Below are 21,616 nucleotides of genomic sequence, written 5' to 3'. Positions count from 1 at the left end.
CTGCTCAGGAGTGAAGTAGCTGCGGCATCTGTACAGCATTCCCAACTTTCGGGAGGCAGCTTTAGTTATACTAAGGATGTGTGATTTCCAGGACATATTGGAGGAAATGGTGAGGCCTAACATATTTATTTCAGAATTTGGGGGGATGATAGCGTCCTGAAATGTAATTGGTGGGAGATCGTCTACTTTACAAAGTGTAATTGGTAAATATTGAGTTTTGTTACTATTGAACTTAACCAAGTTTGTATCTCCCCATTCAGAGATGCTGCACAGATCCGCATTGATAGAAGTAATGATATCAGTTCTAGAAACAGATCTAGTTTGAGAGTTAGGAGGAAGGGGAAAATGTGAGGAAGAGTGAAGAGTAGAATCATCGGCGTAAGAATGGATAGAATTAGTTGTAGTGTGAAGTAAATCATTGATAAAAAGAAGAAAGAGAGTTGGTGAAAGAACAGAACCCTGTGGGACGCCACTATTGGTAGAGAAAGAGCGAGAAATCGATCCCTCGACAACAACTGCCATGGATCGATTCTCAAGGAAGCTAGAGATGAGAGAACAAAGTGGGGGAGAGAAACCAAAAGAGGGAAGTTTAGATAGCAAAGACTTGTGCCATACCCTGTCAAATGCTTTGGAGATGTCGAGGGCCACGACAAAAGTTTCCCCATAATCCCTAAGAGAGGATGACCAAAGATGGGTGCAATAGGAGAGCAGATCACCAGTAGATCTTGCCTGGCGAAAGCCATACTGGTGATCCGACAAAAGAGAAAGGCGTTCAAGGTGACGGAGAAAATGGGAGTTCAAGATAGTTTCGAAAATCTTAGAGAGGGATGAAGTTAGGGCAATGGGGCGATAGTTAGAGGGATTAGAATGGTCACCCTTCTTCGGGATGGGCTGAACCAAGGCATGCTTCCAAGAAGAAGGAAAAGTTTTCGTTTTGAGGCAAAGGCGAAAGAGGCGAGCAAGCACAGGGGCCAGGGCTTCAGCACACTCCCTCAGAACACGAGGGGGTATTCCGTCCGGTCCATGCGCCTTACTCACATCCAACCTGGATAACACACCGGCAACCCTGCGAGTGGAGATTATAGGAAAGTGCATAGGTTCAGTAGGAGGTGCAGGGGTAGGAGGGGTAGAGTGGGAATCGTCTAAGGTGGAATTAGAGGAGAATAAGGTGCCAAAGAGGTTGGCTTTCTCAGGGGGAGAGTTGGCTATAGAGTTATTGGGACGGAAGAGGGGAGGAAAAGAAGGCGTGCAGAAGTTGTTACAGATGTTTTTAGCTAAGGACCAGAAGGATTTACTAGAGGAAGAATTAGTCAGGACAGCAGTCTTTCTTTTAATAAAATTCCGCTTGGCCCTACGAAGAATAGCCTTACAACGATTCCTAGAAGTAATGAAAGAGGTGTGGGTAATAGGAGAAGGAGATAGTTTCATAGCTCGATATGCCCTATCTCTCACCCTGCAAGCAAGAGAGCAGGAGCGATCAAACCATGATTGTAATGTGAAAGTTTTGGTAGAAGATGGGATAAATGCACTCATACCGCCCTGTATAACCCCAGCAATGCTGTCAGCACATACTGAGGCATCCCGAGTGGAAAAGCAACATTCATCCCAAGGAAAGTCGGTGAAGAATTCTCGCAAGGATTGCCAGCTTGCCCTCCGATAGTGCCATAGTTGACGTTTAGAGGGGGGTGGGGGAGGTGGTCGTGCCCAGTTTGATTTAATAGAAATAAGGTTGTGATCAGAAGACCCTAAGGGGGCAAAAATTGAGTATGAATAGTGTGAGGGCTTAGAGGTAAAACAAAGATCAAGAATGTTAGCAAGTTGATCGTGTCGATCAGGAACGCGTGTAGGGTGTTTGATTATTTGTTCCAAATCATTAAGTAAGGAAAAAGAGAGTGCCTCAGCTCCACCTGGGTCATCCCTTGCAGAGCCAAGCCACTCACTGTGATGTACATTGAAATCCCCTAGGTAGAGGATCTCGGTGTTGGGGTGTGTGGATAGCAACGACTCATGGCAAGAAGTGAGATAGTCAAAGAGTTCGAAATAGTTGGTAGAGTTGGGAGAACAGTATAGGAAACAAAGAAAAATAGTCACAGTAGGTAGAGATATTTTGAGCCAGATGACATCATAAAGGGGAGATTCAAGATCCGTGAGTCAGGCTATAGGTGTACGTGTATTGCAGTAGGCGCATACACCTCCCTTAGAACGGAAGTAGGTATAAAGGTTGTGGTTAGAGACTTGAAAAGGTTTGGGTGAAGCTGCTTTGGTCAGTTGAAGTTCGGAGAGTAGTAAGAGATCGGGGGAAGAGGTTAATGGATGGTGCTCCACAGAAGAAAAATTGGATCTCAGTCCGCGAATGTTGGAGAAATGAAGCGTGAAAAAAGCCGATCCTCCAGCAACCGTAGTGGCGTCAGTTGAGGCCCCAGTAGCTTGATGATGATCAGGTCGGCCCTGGGGTCCACAACCTTCCCGACCAGTGGGACCCATCAGAGAAGGCCCCGCTTCAGTATTAATATCAACTGACATAGGAGAATAAAATAGAATGAATAAAACAGATCAAGAATGAGTAAGGTTTTAGTTGTGGTGTTGTCAATAGTAAGAGAGACAGTTGAGACCCTGCAATTGTGTGTAAATGAGGCAGAAAGATAGATCAGCAACCTGGGACTTGGTCACAATTTTCGTGATGCCATATAGCAGCAGGGTCTACCCTTAGACAACACATTATGCTTCCAATATCTTCCCAGGTGGTAGTACCTCCCTGGTTGGGTATCCCTTATCCGAAATCCCCAAGTCCGAAATGCTCTGAAATTCAAAAGTCTGTTTCGTTATACAGTATTTATGGTAGATAATACACTGAATATGGCATATATCATAATTTTTACTAGGTTAAGTATGCATGTGTAATGAATAAAGGTAAGACAGGCTGCTTAGCACCTCAGAGTCAGGCATCATGGCGATGCCAAACAGTCGGTAGTGATCGTTTACCTTTCTGGTTCTTTAGTGTACATCTTATCATATATTTTATACCCAAAATGATTAAATTATATTTCATAAAACTACCTACAGAATATATGTATCCATATACTGTAAATTAATTTTATGCATAGACTTGGGACAACTTACCCCCACCCATCCGAGCAAAGACTACGCTCCCTCCCTTTAAATCATCACTATAAAAACATATATTGTCAACGTATTAATATTTTTGTAATACCTACTTTATATTCCTACTTTATTGTACTGTACCACCAAAACCTTTATATCAAAAATTATCATGTAGATACCCTGTAGATAGAAATTACCATTGCAAAATATTTTTGCCATCAAGACATGATACTGACAGTTTCTGTCTTCTTGTTTTACAACCCATGTTGTATTGCTTCCCTCCCTTATCACATTAATGTATGTCAACTCCATTGTAAAATATGTATGTGTATATTTATAATATAAATGTAAACAAAAATACAAATTAAATAAATAACGAAGTGACAGCCGTGGTAACATTCTGATATGTTCTTACTAACACCAAGTTATGTGTACTTTTCCAGATGATACTAAATGTTACATAATACTTCCTTGAGATAAATGTACAGTAGTATATATCAGGTGCCATTAAGAGACCTCAGGCTCTCAGTTAGCTCAGCCCTGTCAATATTGTTATTTTTATCAACTCTGTATCTATATTTTTCTGGCTAAATACAGTAAACCTTTGTTATTCACGAGGGATAGGTTCCAAGGAATGGCGCAAATAGGCAAAACCCCGAATAGTAACTTATACTACAGGTTGTACCTCTCTAGTCCAGCATTCTGTGGTCCGGAAACTCCCGTGGTCCGGAATGATTTTAGTTTGTCCAATAGGTAGATAGGCAGCTTTTTTTTTTTTTTTTTTTACTTATCTGAATTATTATTACAGGAGTATTAAATTTTTGCCCCTCAGGCCCCAATGTGGGTCAGTGACCTATGCCCGGGTGGGCTAATCCCCTTAAAAAACAAAAAAAATAAAACAAAGCCGCGGGAAATTAAGGTTTGTTTACATCCGGCAGTTCGGCTGCTCTCTCTCTCTCTCTCTCTGCTTGTCTATACAGAGTACAACATTTAACCCTTCAATATATATATGAGCAGTAAATAAGTGTTGCTTTCATATTCTTATGTAGAGTAATGACGATATGTTTTCACATGTGCACACTTACATACGCGCAGTCTCACTTTTTTTTAACCATTAATAGTTAGCTACTTATATTGTTCCATTTATTAACATTAAATAACATTACAGGTACTTCAAACAGCCATATTAATTTTTTTACATTAATTTTACTACAGCTAAAAATCAGGGTCTTATTTTCTTCAGTTTTATATGTAGAACCAATCAGTCGCTGGTTTCGTAAGCTTTAACATAAACAATGCCGGCAGCCGTCTCGTCTCCTCTAATATTCGACGTATTATTAATAAATTGTATTGTTAATTTTGCACACACGCATATATTAATTCAATAAAAACAAATTCAGAAACATTAATAAAAATATATATGAATGCAAATAAGTGTTGCTTTCTTTATATTCTATGTAAAGTAATATGATATAGCCACGCAGGTGCATAGCAAGACTTACATATGCATCTCTTTTTCTTTTACCATTATCAGTAGCTACTTTCTATTGTTCCATTTATTAACATTAAAATAACATTACTTAAAAACAACCATATTAATTTTACTACAGCTACAAACTAAGGTCTTATTTTCTTCAGTTTTATATGTAGAACCAGTCAGTCACTGTTTTGTAATCAACTAAAGTCAACGTTGTGTCATTTCCTCGTAGTGTTTTTAATATTCTACGTGATATTAATGAATTGTATTGCTCATTTTGCACACATAAACATTAATTCAATAAAAAGACATTCAGTAATAAACAATAATGAATCTTGGTATACAGAAATGACGCTGTTTACACGATTATGCATGTCGTCTGCACGTTGGCGGGCCGTTCAAACCCGTCGAAATTCAAGTTTCCGCCGTCAAAATTTTTATTTATTTATTTTTTTGTGTTCCAATAAAATACGTTAAGAATTAAAAACTCGCGAAATTTGAGAAGCTACTATACGACATTTAACCCTTCAATATGTCTTCAAAGAGGCCATGACGAAGAGAAAGTGGTGCTAGTGCTTCCAGGCATAAGCACAAGTCACTATCTATCCAGGAAAAAGGGTGAATTTCCATGGTCCGGCAATTTCCATGGTCCGGCACCGGTCAGGTCCCGAGGTTACGTAATTTAGAGGTAAATAAACTTGTTCCTTAGTGCACTACTGTATACCTATACCAAACAACTGACCAGCTGCAGCACCACTCATCCCCTCCTTTAACTTGTCTAACAATTCAACTTTCTTTGTCAGAGACATCATTGACTCTGCCTCTTACATTTCACTACACTAGCATCAGTAGCATTGACACCAGGCAGTCTTTTAGGTGGCCATTTCACACAGAAACACTAAAATTTTGAGAGTACAACACGAGATGGTAAGCGGGGTGAGTCATTGTACTGCGGAAAAAAGCTTGCAAGCTAACCACCACAGCCACCATCTGCTTGCCGCAAATCGTCGAAATCGCGAATCGCAAACCCGCGAATGGGAAGAGTGTACTGTAAACTGTTTCAATATCAATGTTTTGGTGAATGCTATTACTGTACGATATATCATTTCTTTTCAGTACATTCTAATGCCCTGATTTCATCCATTGTATTTCTCATACTTCTATTATTTGTGTAGTAGACATTTAAATTCGTCATGATCCGAGCCCTCTCACTGTCACCTTTAGGTTTTAATGCTCTGCCTGATTTAGCTTTATCGTCATTCCTAGCACGATTTTTCTGTATCTTTTGCTTTGTTTACCCGCACCTACTGCAGAAGCCTCGACCCCCTGCTCACATGTTTCCCTAGCAGTTTAAAGACTTCAGCATCTCTTGAACTACCCTCTCGAGAGAAATAGCCATGCTTGCCACCCTATCCCTAGATAAATGTACCCCATCCCTAGCATAAAGAACCCTTCTACCAAAAGTTGTCCCGGTTGTCAATGAACGGGACTGATATTGACTTGCAATATCTGTCAAGACGGCCATTGACATCAACTGCCCTTGATAACCATTCATTGCCTTCCTCCACATACAATAGGGATCCCTCCCTCCTAATCCTGTCAGTGGGTTTGTTCTCATTACCAGACATGATATTGTCCATCCTGTCAGCTATATCCCCCACTCCAGCTCTTGACAAACACACTCTCATCCTATTTCTGTCTGTAGCACGAAACTCTATCTAGGTACCTTACCTGAGAATCACCACCAATTAAGGTTTTTGTACCTTCCTTGTCAGCCTTATTCTTGTCTATGTTACCGTCCATTTCATCTACCAAAAGACTAAAGGAGTTTGTTGTCTTTTTTTACCTCCAGTTTGGTTGTTCCTCTCCTTACTACCCTCCATTACCTGTGTTTCATCAGACACAGACTCCCTGTTTTGTATTTTCCTCCTTCATTCTCCCAATCACTTCCTTTAAACTCAAGTTTGTGCCCTTGACATTTCACTAGCTCAGCCTTCAATGAGGCACAGAGCTGCTCACAACTAACAATAGCACTTTGCACTGTCAGTTAATCCCTGGGAGCTAAATTGGCTGTGATCCATTTATACATATCAGATTATACATAGTAGATTAACACTTTTTTACATATCAGATTATACATACAGTAGTAGATTAACCCTTGTATACATATATCAGATTATACATAGTAGATTAACCCTTGTATTATTATTGGTTGGTAGTTTGGTCATCGGGTCGAGAAAGTGTGTCCAGTGTTGAAAGAGGAAGGACCCAGTTGGGATGTGACGGTGAAGAGAGTGGACTCTCCCACCACAACTTGCTATGTTTGTGTGTAATGGGTAAGATTGTTCTTCTCTTAACGTGGAGAAAATGTAAACACCAACAAGAATATTTAATTTAATCTATCTATATACTGTATGTGATATCATTTTCCCTCACATTATTTTCTTTCATAAATTTGTGTTAAGGTTTAGTTTAGCTTGTGGTAGTTAGTTTGAGTTTAGCTTAGTTTAGTTTAGTTTGCTTAGTTTAGTTTAGTTTAGTTTAGTTTAGTTAGTTTTATAGTTTAGTTTTAGTTTAGTTTAGTTTAGCTTAGTTTAGTTTAGTTTAGTTTAGTTTAGTTTAGGGTTAGTTTAGTTAGTTTAGTTTAGTTTAGTTTAGTTTAGTTTAGTTTAGTTTAGTTTTAGTTTAGTTTAGTTAGTTTAGTTTAGCTTAGCTTAGCTTAGCTTAGTTTAGCTTAGTTTAGTTTAGTTTAGCTTAGCTTAGTTTAGTTTAGCTTAGTTTAGTTTATTTGTTTAGCTTAGTTTAGCTTAGTAGCTTAGTTTATTTAGCTTAGCCAGTTTAGTTTAGTTTGCTTTAGTTTAGCTTAGCTTAGATTTAGCTGTTAATAGTTAGTGTTTAGTTGAAGTTGGTTGGTTGGGTTAGGTTGGTTGTGTTGGTTGGTTGTTGGTTGGTTGTCAGTTGGTTGGTTAGTTGTGTTGGTTGGTTTGTTGGTTGGTTGTGTTGTTTAGTTACTGTTCAGTTAAGTTAGATAGTTAGTTTAGTTTAGTTTAGTTTAGTTTAGTTTAGTTTAGTTTAGTTTAGTTTAGTTTAGTTTAGTGTAATGTTTTCCATAAACATTTTAGCCACATTCAGAAAGTGAAAAATTGTGTGTGTGTAAAAGTATGTAATTACACGGTATATGCCATTTTTTCTATGTGCAGGCACTTCACAGTTCCCTTCCAGCCACACATAGAAGGCATAGAAGAATACAGAGGACAGCAGGTACACAGTCATGATTATCGTCAACCCTCACCATACACTGGCTCTAGGGTACTGGTCCTAGGATTTGGTCTATCTGGTCTTGATATTTCACTCGAATTGTCCACAGTAGCAGAGGAGGTAAGATGAATAACCCCTGCCTGTACAGTGAAGCCTTCATATGATTACTCATACAATCCACTTGGATTATCATCTGCTTTATGCTGTTTAACCTAACTTAACCTAATATAACCTGACCTAACATAACCTGACCTAATATAATATAACCTGACCTAATATAACCTGACCTAACCTAAACTAACCTAATATAACCTGACCTAACCTAACCTAACCTAATATAAACTGACCTAACATAACCTGACCTAACATAACCTGACCTAATATAACCTACCCTAACCTAAACTAACCTAATATAACCTGACCTAACCTAACCTAACCTAATATAACCTGACCTAACATAACCTGACCTAACATAACCTGACCTAATATAACCTGACCTAACCTAACCTAACCTAATATAACCTGACCTAACATAACCTGACCTAACATAACCTGACCTAATATAACCTACCCTAACCTAATGTAGCCTAACATAACCTGACCTAACCTAACATAACCTGACCTAACCTAACATAACTTGACCTAACATAACCTAACCTAATGTAGCCTAACCTTTCCTCATCTAACCTAACCAAACATAACCTGACCTAACATAACCTGACCTAACCTAATCTGACCTAACCTGACCTAATTTAACCTAAACCTAATTTTAGCTTAACCTAACCAAACCTAGCTTAACCTAACCTAATACTTACCTAACCTAACCTTACCTGATCATATGACTAAGACGGTAAAAATCAAATAAAACAAACGATTGTCCAAGTGGGATGAAACCTTCCATATAATGGACTTCATTTTACCATACAGTCCATTAGAAGGACGTTCCATATTAATGCAATTTGATCTAACGTACTGTACTGTACTGTAACCTTTCACGCAGAGTCCGTTAAATAGAGTTTTCACCATACTTGATGTATTTCTGTCTACTTTTGTGGTGTTACTTTATTCCTCATCTACTTTTGTTGAGTGTTGATATGTTTCTGTCTATTTTTGTGGGTAGGAGGTTTCCAAATATTTAAGCTGGATAAGGAGCCAACATGGTAAACTACAGATCACAAATGCTAGAGAAACAGTTCTAACTAGAGGGGTTCTGGGGTATATTTAATTTATACAAACTAAGCATTCATGAATTTATTGTACTAAATAATTATATACTGTACTGTACTAAATGTGTAAAACATTTTTATCATTTAGCATCATAATGTTTTTATATACAGTGGTATAGACTAATATCAAAAGATACCTAGGTATAATGCTAGACGTCAAATTCTGGACTATATCACAAAAACTGGTTTTTATAAAAAACGGCTTTTTTTAATACAGTGGTCCCTCGGTTAACGAGTGCCTTGGTCAACGAGATTTCGGTTAACGAGTTACCTTCCATAAGATTCTTAACTTCGGTTAACGAGCAATCCCTCAATTAACGAGTTTCTTACGAGCCAACCTCCACATGTTTTAGCTTGCATTTGGCAGTCCACCAGCTGTAGTATTAGTCCGCCAATACAGTAATTGGTTCAAGGGCTTAAATTCCTTACCCTTTTAGTAAATATCAAGAAGTTTATACTATTCAATAATTTTCAAAGTTTAATATTAAATTTTTTAGTCATTTTAACAATTATTGAACATAATTGAAGGTAGGGTCACTAGTTTGTGGCACGCCATCCAGCCTGCCAACACAGCATACAGGCGTCAGTCTTTGTGTCTTTTCAGTGGAGGTAACATCTTGCTTGAGACTCTCTTCAACTAAATGCTATTTTTCTGTGTTTACAAGCAAATTATTGGTCATTTTGAAATTTATTTTACATATTGACAATATATAGCGCAATGCAGTGTTATTTTAACCCTTTAGGTGCGTAATTAAATTTCGCGCCGGTTCCTGAAAAGTGTCAATTATCCTGCCAAAAATGAATTTCATATAATCACATTTTCTATATGTTTTTCCTAGAGAACTTTTAGTATATTTTCCAAATCTGGAACAAAAATTCACATATGTGTGCAAATTTTAGAGAAAAAATGACATTTATACCCAAAAAATGCAGGAAATTGGTATAAATCAATGTCTGGTATATGGCAAATAAATTTAATCAATTTGGTTACTAAACAGCAAATTTAGATATGTATTACATATTCAGATAATATCAAACAAAATAGTACAAAAATAAGCTATATTGCATTCAGGAAATACTCCTATACCTCAATACATAATATGTCCGCATGGCGTCTCATTTGGGGAAGTTTTTTCAAGGCCGTGGGATATCCCCGCTTGTCGCATTTAATTAATATAATATTTTGGGCGGGTTTACCCGCATGTCGCATCCAAAGGGTTAAAAGAAAATATTCTTTATTTACAACAAGTTTAACTTTAAAAAGCACGTGTTGACATTGTTTGAATCCAGCATGGGGCCTAAGAGATCAAGAAAAGCGATTTCAATCCAAACCAAGCAGGAAATCATAAAAAAACATGAACAAGGCATTAGAACAAATGCGCTATGCAAAGAATATGGCATGTCGACATCAACTGTGTCGACAATTCTTGCACAGAAAGACAAATTTAAAGAAGTGAAAGTGAGAGACAAATCTACAAGAGTGTTAAAAAGTAGATCCTTAATTGCAGAAACTGAGAGGTTACTTCTCATCTGGATTAGGGAAAAACAGGTGAAAGGTGATTCAGTTTCTACTGAATTCATTTGTGAAAGAGCCTGGGAGATTTATGAACATTTAAAGACAAATTAACCTGGTTCTTCAGGCACAGAATTTGAAGATTTTCGGGCCAGCAAAGGCTGGTTCGAAAAATTTAAAAAAAGAAGTGACATTTTCAGTGTTGTTAGGCATGGTGAAGCTGCTAGTGCTGATAAGGAAGGGCCAGCAAAGTTTTTAGATGAATTTAAAGAACTGATGGAAGAAGAAAATTATCTTCCACAGCAAGTGTTCAATGTGGACGAAACTGGGCTGTTCTGGAAAAAGATGCCCAAAAGAACATTCATCACCAGAGATGAAGCCTCTTTACCTGGGCATAAACCCATGAAAGACCGTCTCACTCTATTGCTTGGTGCCAATGCTTCAGGGGATTTCCGACTGAAGCCTATGCTTGTCTACCACTATGAAAACCCAGGGTGTTCAAGCAACAGAAAGTGGTAAGAACAAAGCTTGGGGTTTATTCGAAGTCCAACTGTAAGGCATGGGTGACAAGACAGCTCTTTAATGAATGGGCTGTTGATGTGTTTTGCCCTTCTGTCAAGAGCTACCTAACCACCAATAAACTCCCTTTAAAGGCTTTTCTCCTCATGGATAATGCTCCTGGTCATGACCCTGACCTTGCCAGAAATTTGGACTATCAATTTGACTTTGTGAAAGTGTTGTTTTTGCCTCCAAACACTACATCAATCATACAGCCAATGGACCAGAATGTGATTAGCAACTTCAAGAAGTTGTACATGAAGAAAATGTTTAGGAGGTGTCATCAGGCAACTTCCAATGATCCTGAACTAACACTGAAACATTTCTGGAAGACACAATTCAACATCCTGGAGGCTGTAAAATTGATTGTGTCATCATGGCAAGAAGTCTCCACTAGATCCCTCAATTCTTCATGGAAAGCACTGTGGCCATCAGTAGTCCATGATTTTGAGGGATTTGAGGAAGAAACAGAGTTGGACCAGGAGAATGTGTCCATTGGTCAGTCATTGGGCCTTGATGTGGAGGAGGAGCTTATCCTGATGACTTGAAGCAACTGGATGAGATGTTACAGGTAGAGGCTGACAGTGGTGAGGAGGAAATTGAAAGTGATGACCATATGTCAGCTAAACAGTTGAAAGATGTGATTTACCACTGGGAGAAGTTCAGGGAACTGGCTTCAAAGCACCCAGAAGTGGAAAAAACTGAACTAACTTTGTGTCATGTTGAGGACTCAGTGGTCTCCTTCTTTAAACATAAGTTAATGGTGAGGAGGACAGATGCCCCACAGACCACAATTGACACTTTCTTCAGTAAAAGGCAGAGGGAACAAGATGCTATCCCTCAGCCTTCCACTTCAAGAAGGAGAGAGGATGTTCATGGTGGAGAATCTGTCAGTCCAGAGGTTCCTGACATTTTCATGGAAGGTGACTCACCTTCCAAGAAGCAGTAAAATGCTTCTCCTCCACCTCCACTTCCTTCTCTTCTCCCTTCTCCTCCTCCACCTCCCATTTCAAATTCACATCATCATCATCATCATCCAGGAGCCTTCTACATACACACCTCAAAGTAAGTGAACTTTTCTCCCATTTTTGTTGAATTTAGGCAATTTTCGGTGAGCTGGAACCAATTACCCAAAAACCCATTGAAACAATGGTTTTGGTTAACGAGATTTTCGGTTAACGAGCAACCTGCTGGAACGGATTGTGCTCGTTTACCAAGGGACCACTGTATATTTTTACACAAACGTCAAATCCCTTCACTTTTCTGCAAGTAAATTTGAAAATTTCATCTTCCTGGGATGTCTCTGTGTCAATGTGTCAATTCCTTGGTTTATGTCTACTGTTATATCTCGGTGCATGTGCAGTAGTTTCAGCAGGGTCAGATTAAGGCCATGGCCTAGGGCCTCACGGTCAAGGCCGATTTTACTGTGATGATTGTGGCCCTCAGAAAATGAATGAAATGCTTTGTGAAATAAGTTTTCTATGAGGATTATTAGAACAGTTACAAACTAAATACAGGTTGTACCTCTAGTCCGGCATTCTGTGGTCTGGAACGATTTTACTTTGCCCATGGAGAAAATTAATTTGAGTCTGGTACTTTCGATGTTTGGCTAAATTTTGCCTTATTTACCCTACTTTTTGGTCGAATTGCTACCTGTAATAAAGCAACATCCTAATAAGCCAATGAAAATAACACAGATAAAGTTAAATAAAAACTAAAAACAACACAGAAAAAGTTTTTTTGTTCTACAGATTCAGCTAGAGTTGAACCTGATGACTTGGCAACTTCATCAACCGAGTAAAAACACACACAACAACATTGGCTATCCTTATGTTTTCAACTTTACCACCACTGGTGGGTAGAATATTTCTTTTAAATTCAGAAACATAAATTAAAATATATATGAACAGTAAATAAGTGTTGCTTTTATATTCTTATGTAGAGTAATGACGATATGTTTTCACATGTGCGCATTTACATACTCGATCTCACTTTTTTCTTTAATTTTACTTATATCCTTTTCACCACTGATCGGCTCGTTAGTCGCTTGGGCGATCGATCACGTCTCTGATTACTTTTCCTTTTCTATTATCCTCTTCACCAAAAGATTGGCTCGTTAGCCGCTTGGCCAATCGGTCATGTCTCTGTTACGCACTGTTGGCAAGTACTGGGTATGCACCGGCTCCTGAATGTACCTGAACCCGCTCCAGTGTTGGTCAAGTCTTGTCTTGTAAGAGCTCACTCTCGGTGCCGTCACAACACTTTCTGGTAGCTTATTCCGAAAAAGTTTGCCCTCACACTTTTTCTGGACTTGCGGCTTCTTCAATCTTGAGCTGCAACCCCTTGTGGGGCGAGTGTCCGCCAGCTCCAAGTAAGGACACTCGACTGAGTTGTGCCCCTTGAGATGCTTATACACCTCAATTAGGTCACCCCTTGCCCGTCTGTAGTATAAGCTAGGGTAGTTGAGGTGCTGAAGTGCAGGCACCAGTCTGATGGCCCTTCTTTGAACATTTTCAACCAACTGACAGTCCCTAGCATATCTCGGGGACCAGACGGGGTGACTGTACTCCAGATGAGGATGCACTTCACTCCTGAAGATCGTTACAAGGGACGGACCGTCTAGATATCTGAACGACCTTCTTATAAGACCCAATAATTTATTTGCCTAATTTACCTTCTTCTCGCAATGGCCCGAGAACTTCAGCTCATTGTCAACGTACACACCTAGGTCCTTCTCACATTCAGTCTCAAATACAGTGGTCCCTTGGTTAACGAGCGCCTTGGTTAACGAAATTTCTGTCAACGAGTTGCCTTCCTTAAGATTCTTAACTTCGGTTAACGAGCAATCCCTCGATTAACGAGTTTCTTACGAGCCAACCTGAACATGATTTCGCTTGCATTTGGCAGTCCACCAGCTGTAGTATTAGTCCGCCAATACAGTAATTGGTTCTAGGGCTTAAATTCCTTACCATTTTAGCAAATATCAAGAAGTTTATACTATTCGATAATTTTAAAAGTTTAATATTAAATTTTTTACTCATTTTAACAATTATTGAACATAATTGAAGATAATGAAACTAGTTTTATGCGTGCCATCCAGCCTCTCAACACACCATACAGGCATCAGTCTTTGTATCTTTTCAGTGGAGGTAACATCTTGCTTGAGACTCTCTTCAACTTAATGCCTTTTTTCTGTTTTTGCAAGCAAATTTTTGGTCATTTTGAAATTTATTTTACATATTGACTGCCTTTTTAACTACGTTTTGTCTTACAGTTGTTTCTTTATGGTTACGAATTCATGGAACAGGTGCAGTGCCCTGGGTGTTTATTGCCGCTCAGGTCACAATGATACTTTAAAGAATGGAATATATTAAGGATAGAATTGAAATATGCAAGGATCAGGGTGAAGGGCCTTGGTCAGCTAGTTTTACTCAGCGACCATGTCACAATTTTGTTGTTATTCCGACAGAGATTATGGTACAGGTTGACTATCAAAAATCCGGCAACCGATAAACCGGAACCTTCAGTTTTCCGGCATGGATTTCGGAGCGCATTTTCAAATACAGTCAACCCTCACTTTACGTGGTCCCACATTCCGCGTTTACGCGGTGCCCTGCCGGAACCCAGGATGCTTACATTCCGCGGTGCGTGTACCCCTTTACGCTGAGAGCGGCTGGCGAGCCGCGCCATTTTTGGATCCAAACCTCCTGCCATCCGCCATGTTGTGTAAGCGGTGCGAACATGGTGCGCACAAGGTCGCCCAGTCATCAAAACATTACCAGTTCTTCACCCGCCACCCACCACAGCCGGCCCAAGTCAGTGATAGTGATAATTATGGTGAGGATATGGACTTATATGGACTTTGGGGGGTTTGACAAAGAGGCCCTGCAAGCCTCTGTGGTGAATAGTGATACAAGTGATACAGGTCAGGGCCAATAATCTGCCCTCTGCCTCGGAACCAACCGCCCATCCCCGTGTGCCCAGCCATCTTTTCTACTAATGTAAGTGTTAAAAAACCTAATATTATTGATATTTCTCTTAATTATTAATTGTGTGTGCATACCATCATAAAGTTAAGATAATATTTTTACTGCAACATAGTTGTGTGTTGTCAAAAATTGGAGTTTGGGGGTTGGCCCGGTCTCTATTTCAATTAATCCCATATGTTATGTTATTCACTTTACGCGTTTCTCACTTTCCGCGGTACCCTGTGGGTTACATTAACCGCGTAAAGTGAGGGTTGACTGTATTTCTTTGTTTATTTAATGAAGATATATGTTTTAGCTCATAAAATTCATACAAATTGCCCGGCCAGAATATAATTTACATTGCTGGAATTCTTACAATTTGATGATCATTTTGAATATAAACATCATAGATTTTGCATTACATACAAATTTTAGATATAATGTTTATTCTGAGTAAATATGTTATCTTTTGTGCAAAATATATGACATTTATATTCAAAATATTCCTGGTCTTACAAGGAATCCAGCAATGTCAATTATATTATCCTAACTTCAGTCTGAGGTATTATTTATTACTAAAAAGGTAAATAGTCTGGTTTTCCCACACATTTATCTGGTAGGGAGGGTTGGTGGGGGGTGGGGAGGAGGGAGGGACCGTCTGACCATCTGGCACGGTGTGAAGAATATTTTTTTTTTTATTAACTGAAGATATTTGTTTTAGCTCATTAAATTCATACAAATTTCCCGGCCAGAATATAATTTACATTGCTAGAATTCTTACAATTTGATGATCATTTTGAATATAAACATCAAAAATTTTGCATTAGACATGCAAATTTTAGATATAATGTTTACTCTGAGTAAATATGTTATCTTTTGTGCAAAATATATGATATTTATATTCAAAATATTCCTGGTCTTACAAGGAATCCAGCAATGTCAATTATATTATCCTAACTTAAGTGTTTAATTTTCTTTGTTTAAAGGACTGTACAGGTAGTCATTTTCTGTTAAACTTTTACAGCAAATATAACCATCAGTTTTCCGGCATTTTCGAAAATCCGGCACTCCTCAGGTCCTGAGGTTGCCGGATTTTTGATAGTCAACCTGTAATATTTATTTATATTCCACCCATCATTTGCTTAATAAATATTTGTGATAATATGCAATATTATATAATTATATACTTGTTAAAAAGAGTGGAGTGAAAAAGTTATCAGTATTGTAAAATAGTATTCAGACTTAATCTAGGTGACTGTTCCAATTCTTCCAAGTTCCAGTGTTTAAACACCCCACCACAATATGCAAGCTTCATATATTTTGGAGTGTGCTCAGTTACCGTTAATATTGTGTGCTGAACATCACGAGCATTTCAATGATGGTAGCAATTGTAACTATATAATTATATTGTGTTATAAGACAACACATTCCATGACATGTCATACAGATCATTGTATACCACACAATACATAATTTGTGGCTGTTAAGTTACTTTGTTATGAATTTTCATGCGATATAGTTTAAGACATCATTAAGGACATGGATTTAAGATAACACTGTAGGTGAGTTAATATATATTAATTGTATTTACAAACAATACTAAAATCCAAACAATACACCAATACACACATCTTAGTATTTGGTCCAGCCACCCATTGCATTCAAGACTTCATCAAGGCGATTAGGGATGGAATCGACCAGCTTCAGACACACCCCTGGTCGTTGACGTATACTCTCCCACATGTCGTAAGCTTTGGCCTCTATTGCTGCACAGGTTCGCTGCTCCCCAATATCCCAATCACGTTTCATTTTGGCCCAAATATGTTCAATCGGATTAATATCACATCCTAGTGTTGGCCAGTCGATGACCTCAATTTCAGGGTGATCCTGGAGGTAGTCCTTCACTATGTTGCTGGTATGAATGGGACTGTTGTCATGAACCAGCCTGATAGTGTGGGGGGCTGGAACTGCCATAGCCCGGTCTGTAGAAATTAGCACTTGCTCCAGGATGTCTACATACTGCTCACCAGTGAAACGGCCATTGATCTTGACCAGTTCACTTGGCCCATGTGCCCACATCCACCCCCAGAATCACACTGACACCCTACCTCTCACTGAGCGATGTTGAATGTGTTTCTCATGGTAGCGTGTGTTGGAGGGCCTCCAGCACTGCCTTGCTTCGGCTCCCACTGACCTGAACACCGTTTCATCGGTAAATATAATGGTTCTCCAGTATTCTTCTCGATGTGGAAGTTGTTCCAATGCAAAGCCGAGTCGATACTCCTTGTGAGTAGGTGTTAGCCACCCTTTGTGAGCTGGAATATGGCAGTCGATCCCGGCTTCATGAAGTCGGTGTCTCGTCGTCATGTGATGGCAGTTGAGGCCCAGATTTCTTGTATGCTCCACTGATGTTCGCATTGGTTATGGTGTTGCAGCTGCCACGATCATGGCGTCCATCCTTGCCGACGTTACTCTTGGCCTCCCGCTTCGAGGTTTCGTCTCCACTGAGCCCTCTTCCTCCCACCGGCGGATCCACCTCCTAATCGTCTTGGTGCTCCTCCCCACTTCGAGAGCAATGTTCGGCACAGTTGCCCCGGCTCTCCACATCCCGATGATTTGGCCTCGCTCAGCAATCACTGCCGACGAATTTACTCGTCCTGCAGGCATATCTGAAATGGCAGAGTAATATTATGTTGTGGTAACTGATGCAGGCTTTTATATACTAGAGTAAATTAATGATATTAGTAACACCTAGGTTAAGTATTATTACTCTGACATAACATTTGGTAAATTTTTTTGGATCAACTGCCCAAGAAACCCTCCCTATTTCATGTATTCATAGTGAACTGCAAGTGGATCCTCCCCCCCCCCACCCCCAAACCTCCACCACCACCCCTGCGACTGTAGAGTGAACATTCGCCGATAATCATCATCATCATCAAGATTTAGTTTAACCAGACCACTGACACCCATTTGAGTCTCTCCTAGGGCTGGCCAGAGGGATTAGTTAACATATATTTGTGTTTCTATAATTTAGTGTTATATTGTTTGGAGGAGATTATAGTATTTCAAAAAGGTCAAAACTGAACTTAGCGAAAATTTTGGGGTCTCTGCTAAAATATCTTACATTGTAGGGGTAGTGAAGCACATTGTTCGATACTGATTATAAATAGGGCATTCAATGAGAATATGTTGGACTGTTATTTGTGTTCGGCAGTTGGAGCATATACTAGGTGGGGCTCCATTAGGGGAAGACATGAGTTGCCCATGCTTCAATCGCGTATGCCCAATTCTTAGACGATTCAGAATAGTTTCGTGATGTCGAGAGGATTGTTTTGATGATGACTAAGGATAAACTGATGATTTGATCATTTTTAGCTTATGACTTGTTGGTTCATTTTCCCAGGACTTTTGCCAATCGTCAAATATTAATTGTTTATAGGTAGTTAGCCTCGCCGATAATCAAAATATATGGTTTTCCACTGCTTTACATATTTCTTTGACAATTTTCAGCTATGACATACTTATCTCCTATAAATAATTCATTTAAAGTTTATTTTTTTACAAAGAATATTCACTGGTTCCAGAATGTATCTAAACTCACGCCAGTGATGGTTAAGTCTGTTCTTAAATAAGTTCATACTCAGTGGCGTAGCTAGAGAGGTTGTTCACCAGGCTGACCTTGAGTTGCCCCCATGACCCTACAAAAAATACATATTGCACAGTGACTCAATCTTTTTTATATATATATATATATATATATATATATATATATATATATATATATATATATATATATATTAAATAGTTTGCCTTACTGTTGTCAGACAAAAGCCACCCCGATCAAAGTAGGGGCTTTTGTCTGGAGTAACTTTCGTCTGGGGGGCTTTTGTCTGGGTGGCTTTTGTCGGGGGCTTTGTCTGTACCCAGTGAGGATAGTGTCTTAGTATAAAATCGCAATGCTGTGAAACAAATCTTAATATTTAATATCAGTACCGCCAAAAGTCACATCAATATTTTTTAACCAATACTTTAATATTTCTTACCTTATAGTATTATGTCTTCCAGCAGAAATAAATCGTAAGTGGATCGAAAACACAAAGAGAACTTAAAAATCGTCTAGCCTCCCCTCGTCTTGTCACGATGGAGACTTGTGCAGAACTGAAGTGAATTGCTTGTAACTGGTGGATTGGTCGGCTGTACATGAACTGATATGACCCGAGACTGCATGGTTTTGCAGCTACTGGAAACGTTAATCCTTCCCTTTGTATCGGCGGCAAGTTAATCCTCGTCGTGTCTGACCTAACACCTGACCCACACCACATGAGCTCACTGGCGTACTTGTTTGAAGTTGTTTCCTTAATCCTCAACAGGTTACAGGTTGTGTGTGTGGCGGGGGGCGCATAGCAAGGGTGTAGCTCATGACGTGGCCGTGATGATGTGGGTCAGGTGTTAGGTCAGACACGACAAGGATTAACTTGCCGCCGATACAAAGGGATGGATTAACGTCTCCAGTAGCTGCAGATATGGGTGATGAGCAGACCCAAAAGTGCCGGGGCAGGGCAGCCCCCTTCATCGCTGGTGTTCATACTTGGTGCTATCACAACACTAAATACAAGGGGGAGGAGCCATGTCATCGATTCTGTGAGTGTTCATCACAGTAGTCCAATTCATCGCCATGGGTAGAATAGCGGGAGGGGGGTTGGGGAATGCAGGGGAAGGTAATGTGATGGGATGGAATGTTCGATTGACGTTAGTCTTGGGGGAGGGATGAAGGGAAGAGGTGGGGGAGGGAGGAGTGGAGTGGGGGGATGGTGGAGGGGGAGTGTGGGGAGAGCATAAGTAGTCGATTAGTATTTAGGTGTGGTAACCCACGATGCTCAAATTATGAGGTTTAATAGTTGGGTGGGTAGAGGCGGGGGGGGAGAGGCTAGGAGCGGAGTTGGAACTCGTGAACGTATGATGTTGTTTAATGCAAGTTATGGAACATTACAGTATCTTCAAACGGGTTTTCACGCTATTAATAGGCCTTATGTAATCCACCAATAAGGATTACAACATCACACAGTATGGCTGCAATTGGTAAGAAAAATAAAATATAACATGGCAAAATTTTTGCCCTGCGTAATTTTTACAATCCACCTCACGCCTAAAGTAAACCGAAAAATGCATATGTGTATAGAAGATTTTCAACTCAATATCACATATTCTTTCACCTCTACAAATATCTGCTGTCACTCATGGGACACCCTGCAATAGTATTAGGACGACATGGGCTATGCTGACAAATTAATGTGACTTACCTGTTGGTGACGACGATGGTAGGAATGAGACCTCGGCATGTTTCAGTGTTCGACATCACCTCCTTCCCCTGGTGTGGGTGGCGCCAACCTTGGTAACAGCTTGTGTATTCTCCGTGTACGGAGAATTAATTACTGGTGTGCCCATCAGTCTCACCGTCGTAGCCATGAACAGCAGAGATATGGTCGTTGTAGTGCTTTTATTTACCCGTTACACATCTCTCACCATGCTTAATAATATTAACTATCTTCATGACATTCTTATTGTTATCAGTGATTGCAGAATTCATGATGTTATGCTCCACCTACACAGCCTGTTACTAGACTAACCCCCACCTCCTCTATTACCCCCCCCCCAACACTACAGTGGGTGACATCTGTTGGCCGACCATAGCATTTCCTCCAGCTGTTTCGAAACTTCAGACTCAAGGCTATTCAAACCCTCACTGTGGATGGGTAGTGGACATGACTTTTGTGCACGATAGTGCCTGTAGCAGAAAGTACCTGTATCATATATGTGTGTTATCAGTTAGAAGGATGTGTACTGTATTATGTACCTGTAGCATATGTGTATATTTACAGGTATTACTCTCTCACAAGCTTCCAGTCTCATTCCCCTCAGAAATGCCTCCAAATATCCGTCAAGTTCCAGGTGTTGTCAAGGCCACACAGGAGGGATTTGAATTTGCGGATGGATCTTGGGCTCAGGCAAACTCCATATTATATTGTACTGGTAAATATTTTAGTTTAATTTATTGATTTCGTTTGTTGTTTAGGGTGATATAGTCAATATTGTTTTTGGTCAAAATTTGTTTTTATCCCAATTTCCCCAATTGGTATGAGATCTTATTTTTCTAGTGTATTTTGGTATACAGTCATGCGCCAGTTAACGTCCGACCGAACAACGTCCGATCGCATACATCCGTCCCCTTCCCCCCCCTAAATATCCGTGACGCCTGCTGGACCACCACTCCACGACCCCCTAACGGAGACATGATGATCCTCCCCATACTGGTCAGATATTATGTGTTAAAGGAATATGCTTCCTATCTTAGGCTATTTTTAAACATTTGCCTACAGGTGTAATGTTAACCTACATCTATTGAGGATAAAATCTTTCACTTACAAATTGACAATAACACATTTGCTGTAATCAGACATATCTAGTTGCCTCAACAATTGCAACCCCAGTTGCAATTGGGGTTGCAATTTCA

The 21,616-nt window shown here is 39.7% G+C and overlaps 1 protein-coding gene across 1 annotated transcript in view; it reads left to right on the top strand.

Moving 5' to 3' along the window:
- LOC121855082 (flavin-containing monooxygenase FMO GS-OX5-like) overlaps positions 1-21,616 on the top strand; it is a 68,612-nt gene that overhangs the window by 32,197 nt on the left and 14,799 nt on the right. The window contains 4 exon segments of the mRNA XM_042349907.1: positions 6,799-6,879; positions 6,881-6,915; positions 7,780-7,957; positions 20,985-21,135. Coding sequence (XP_042205841.1) covers positions 6,799-6,879; positions 6,881-6,915; positions 7,780-7,957; positions 20,985-21,135 — 445 coding nt within the window.

The sequence above is a fragment of the Homarus americanus genome, unplaced genomic scaffold (assembly GCF_018991925.1).
Source record: "Homarus americanus isolate GMGI-L3 unplaced genomic scaffold, GMGI_Hamer_2.0 scaffold39088, whole genome shotgun sequence".
NCBI classification, from domain to species: domain Eukaryota; kingdom Metazoa; phylum Arthropoda; class Malacostraca; order Decapoda; family Nephropidae; genus Homarus; species Homarus americanus.
The sequence above is the reverse complement of the archived record's forward strand: the minus strand, read 5'-3'. Positions and strand labels throughout refer to the sequence as shown.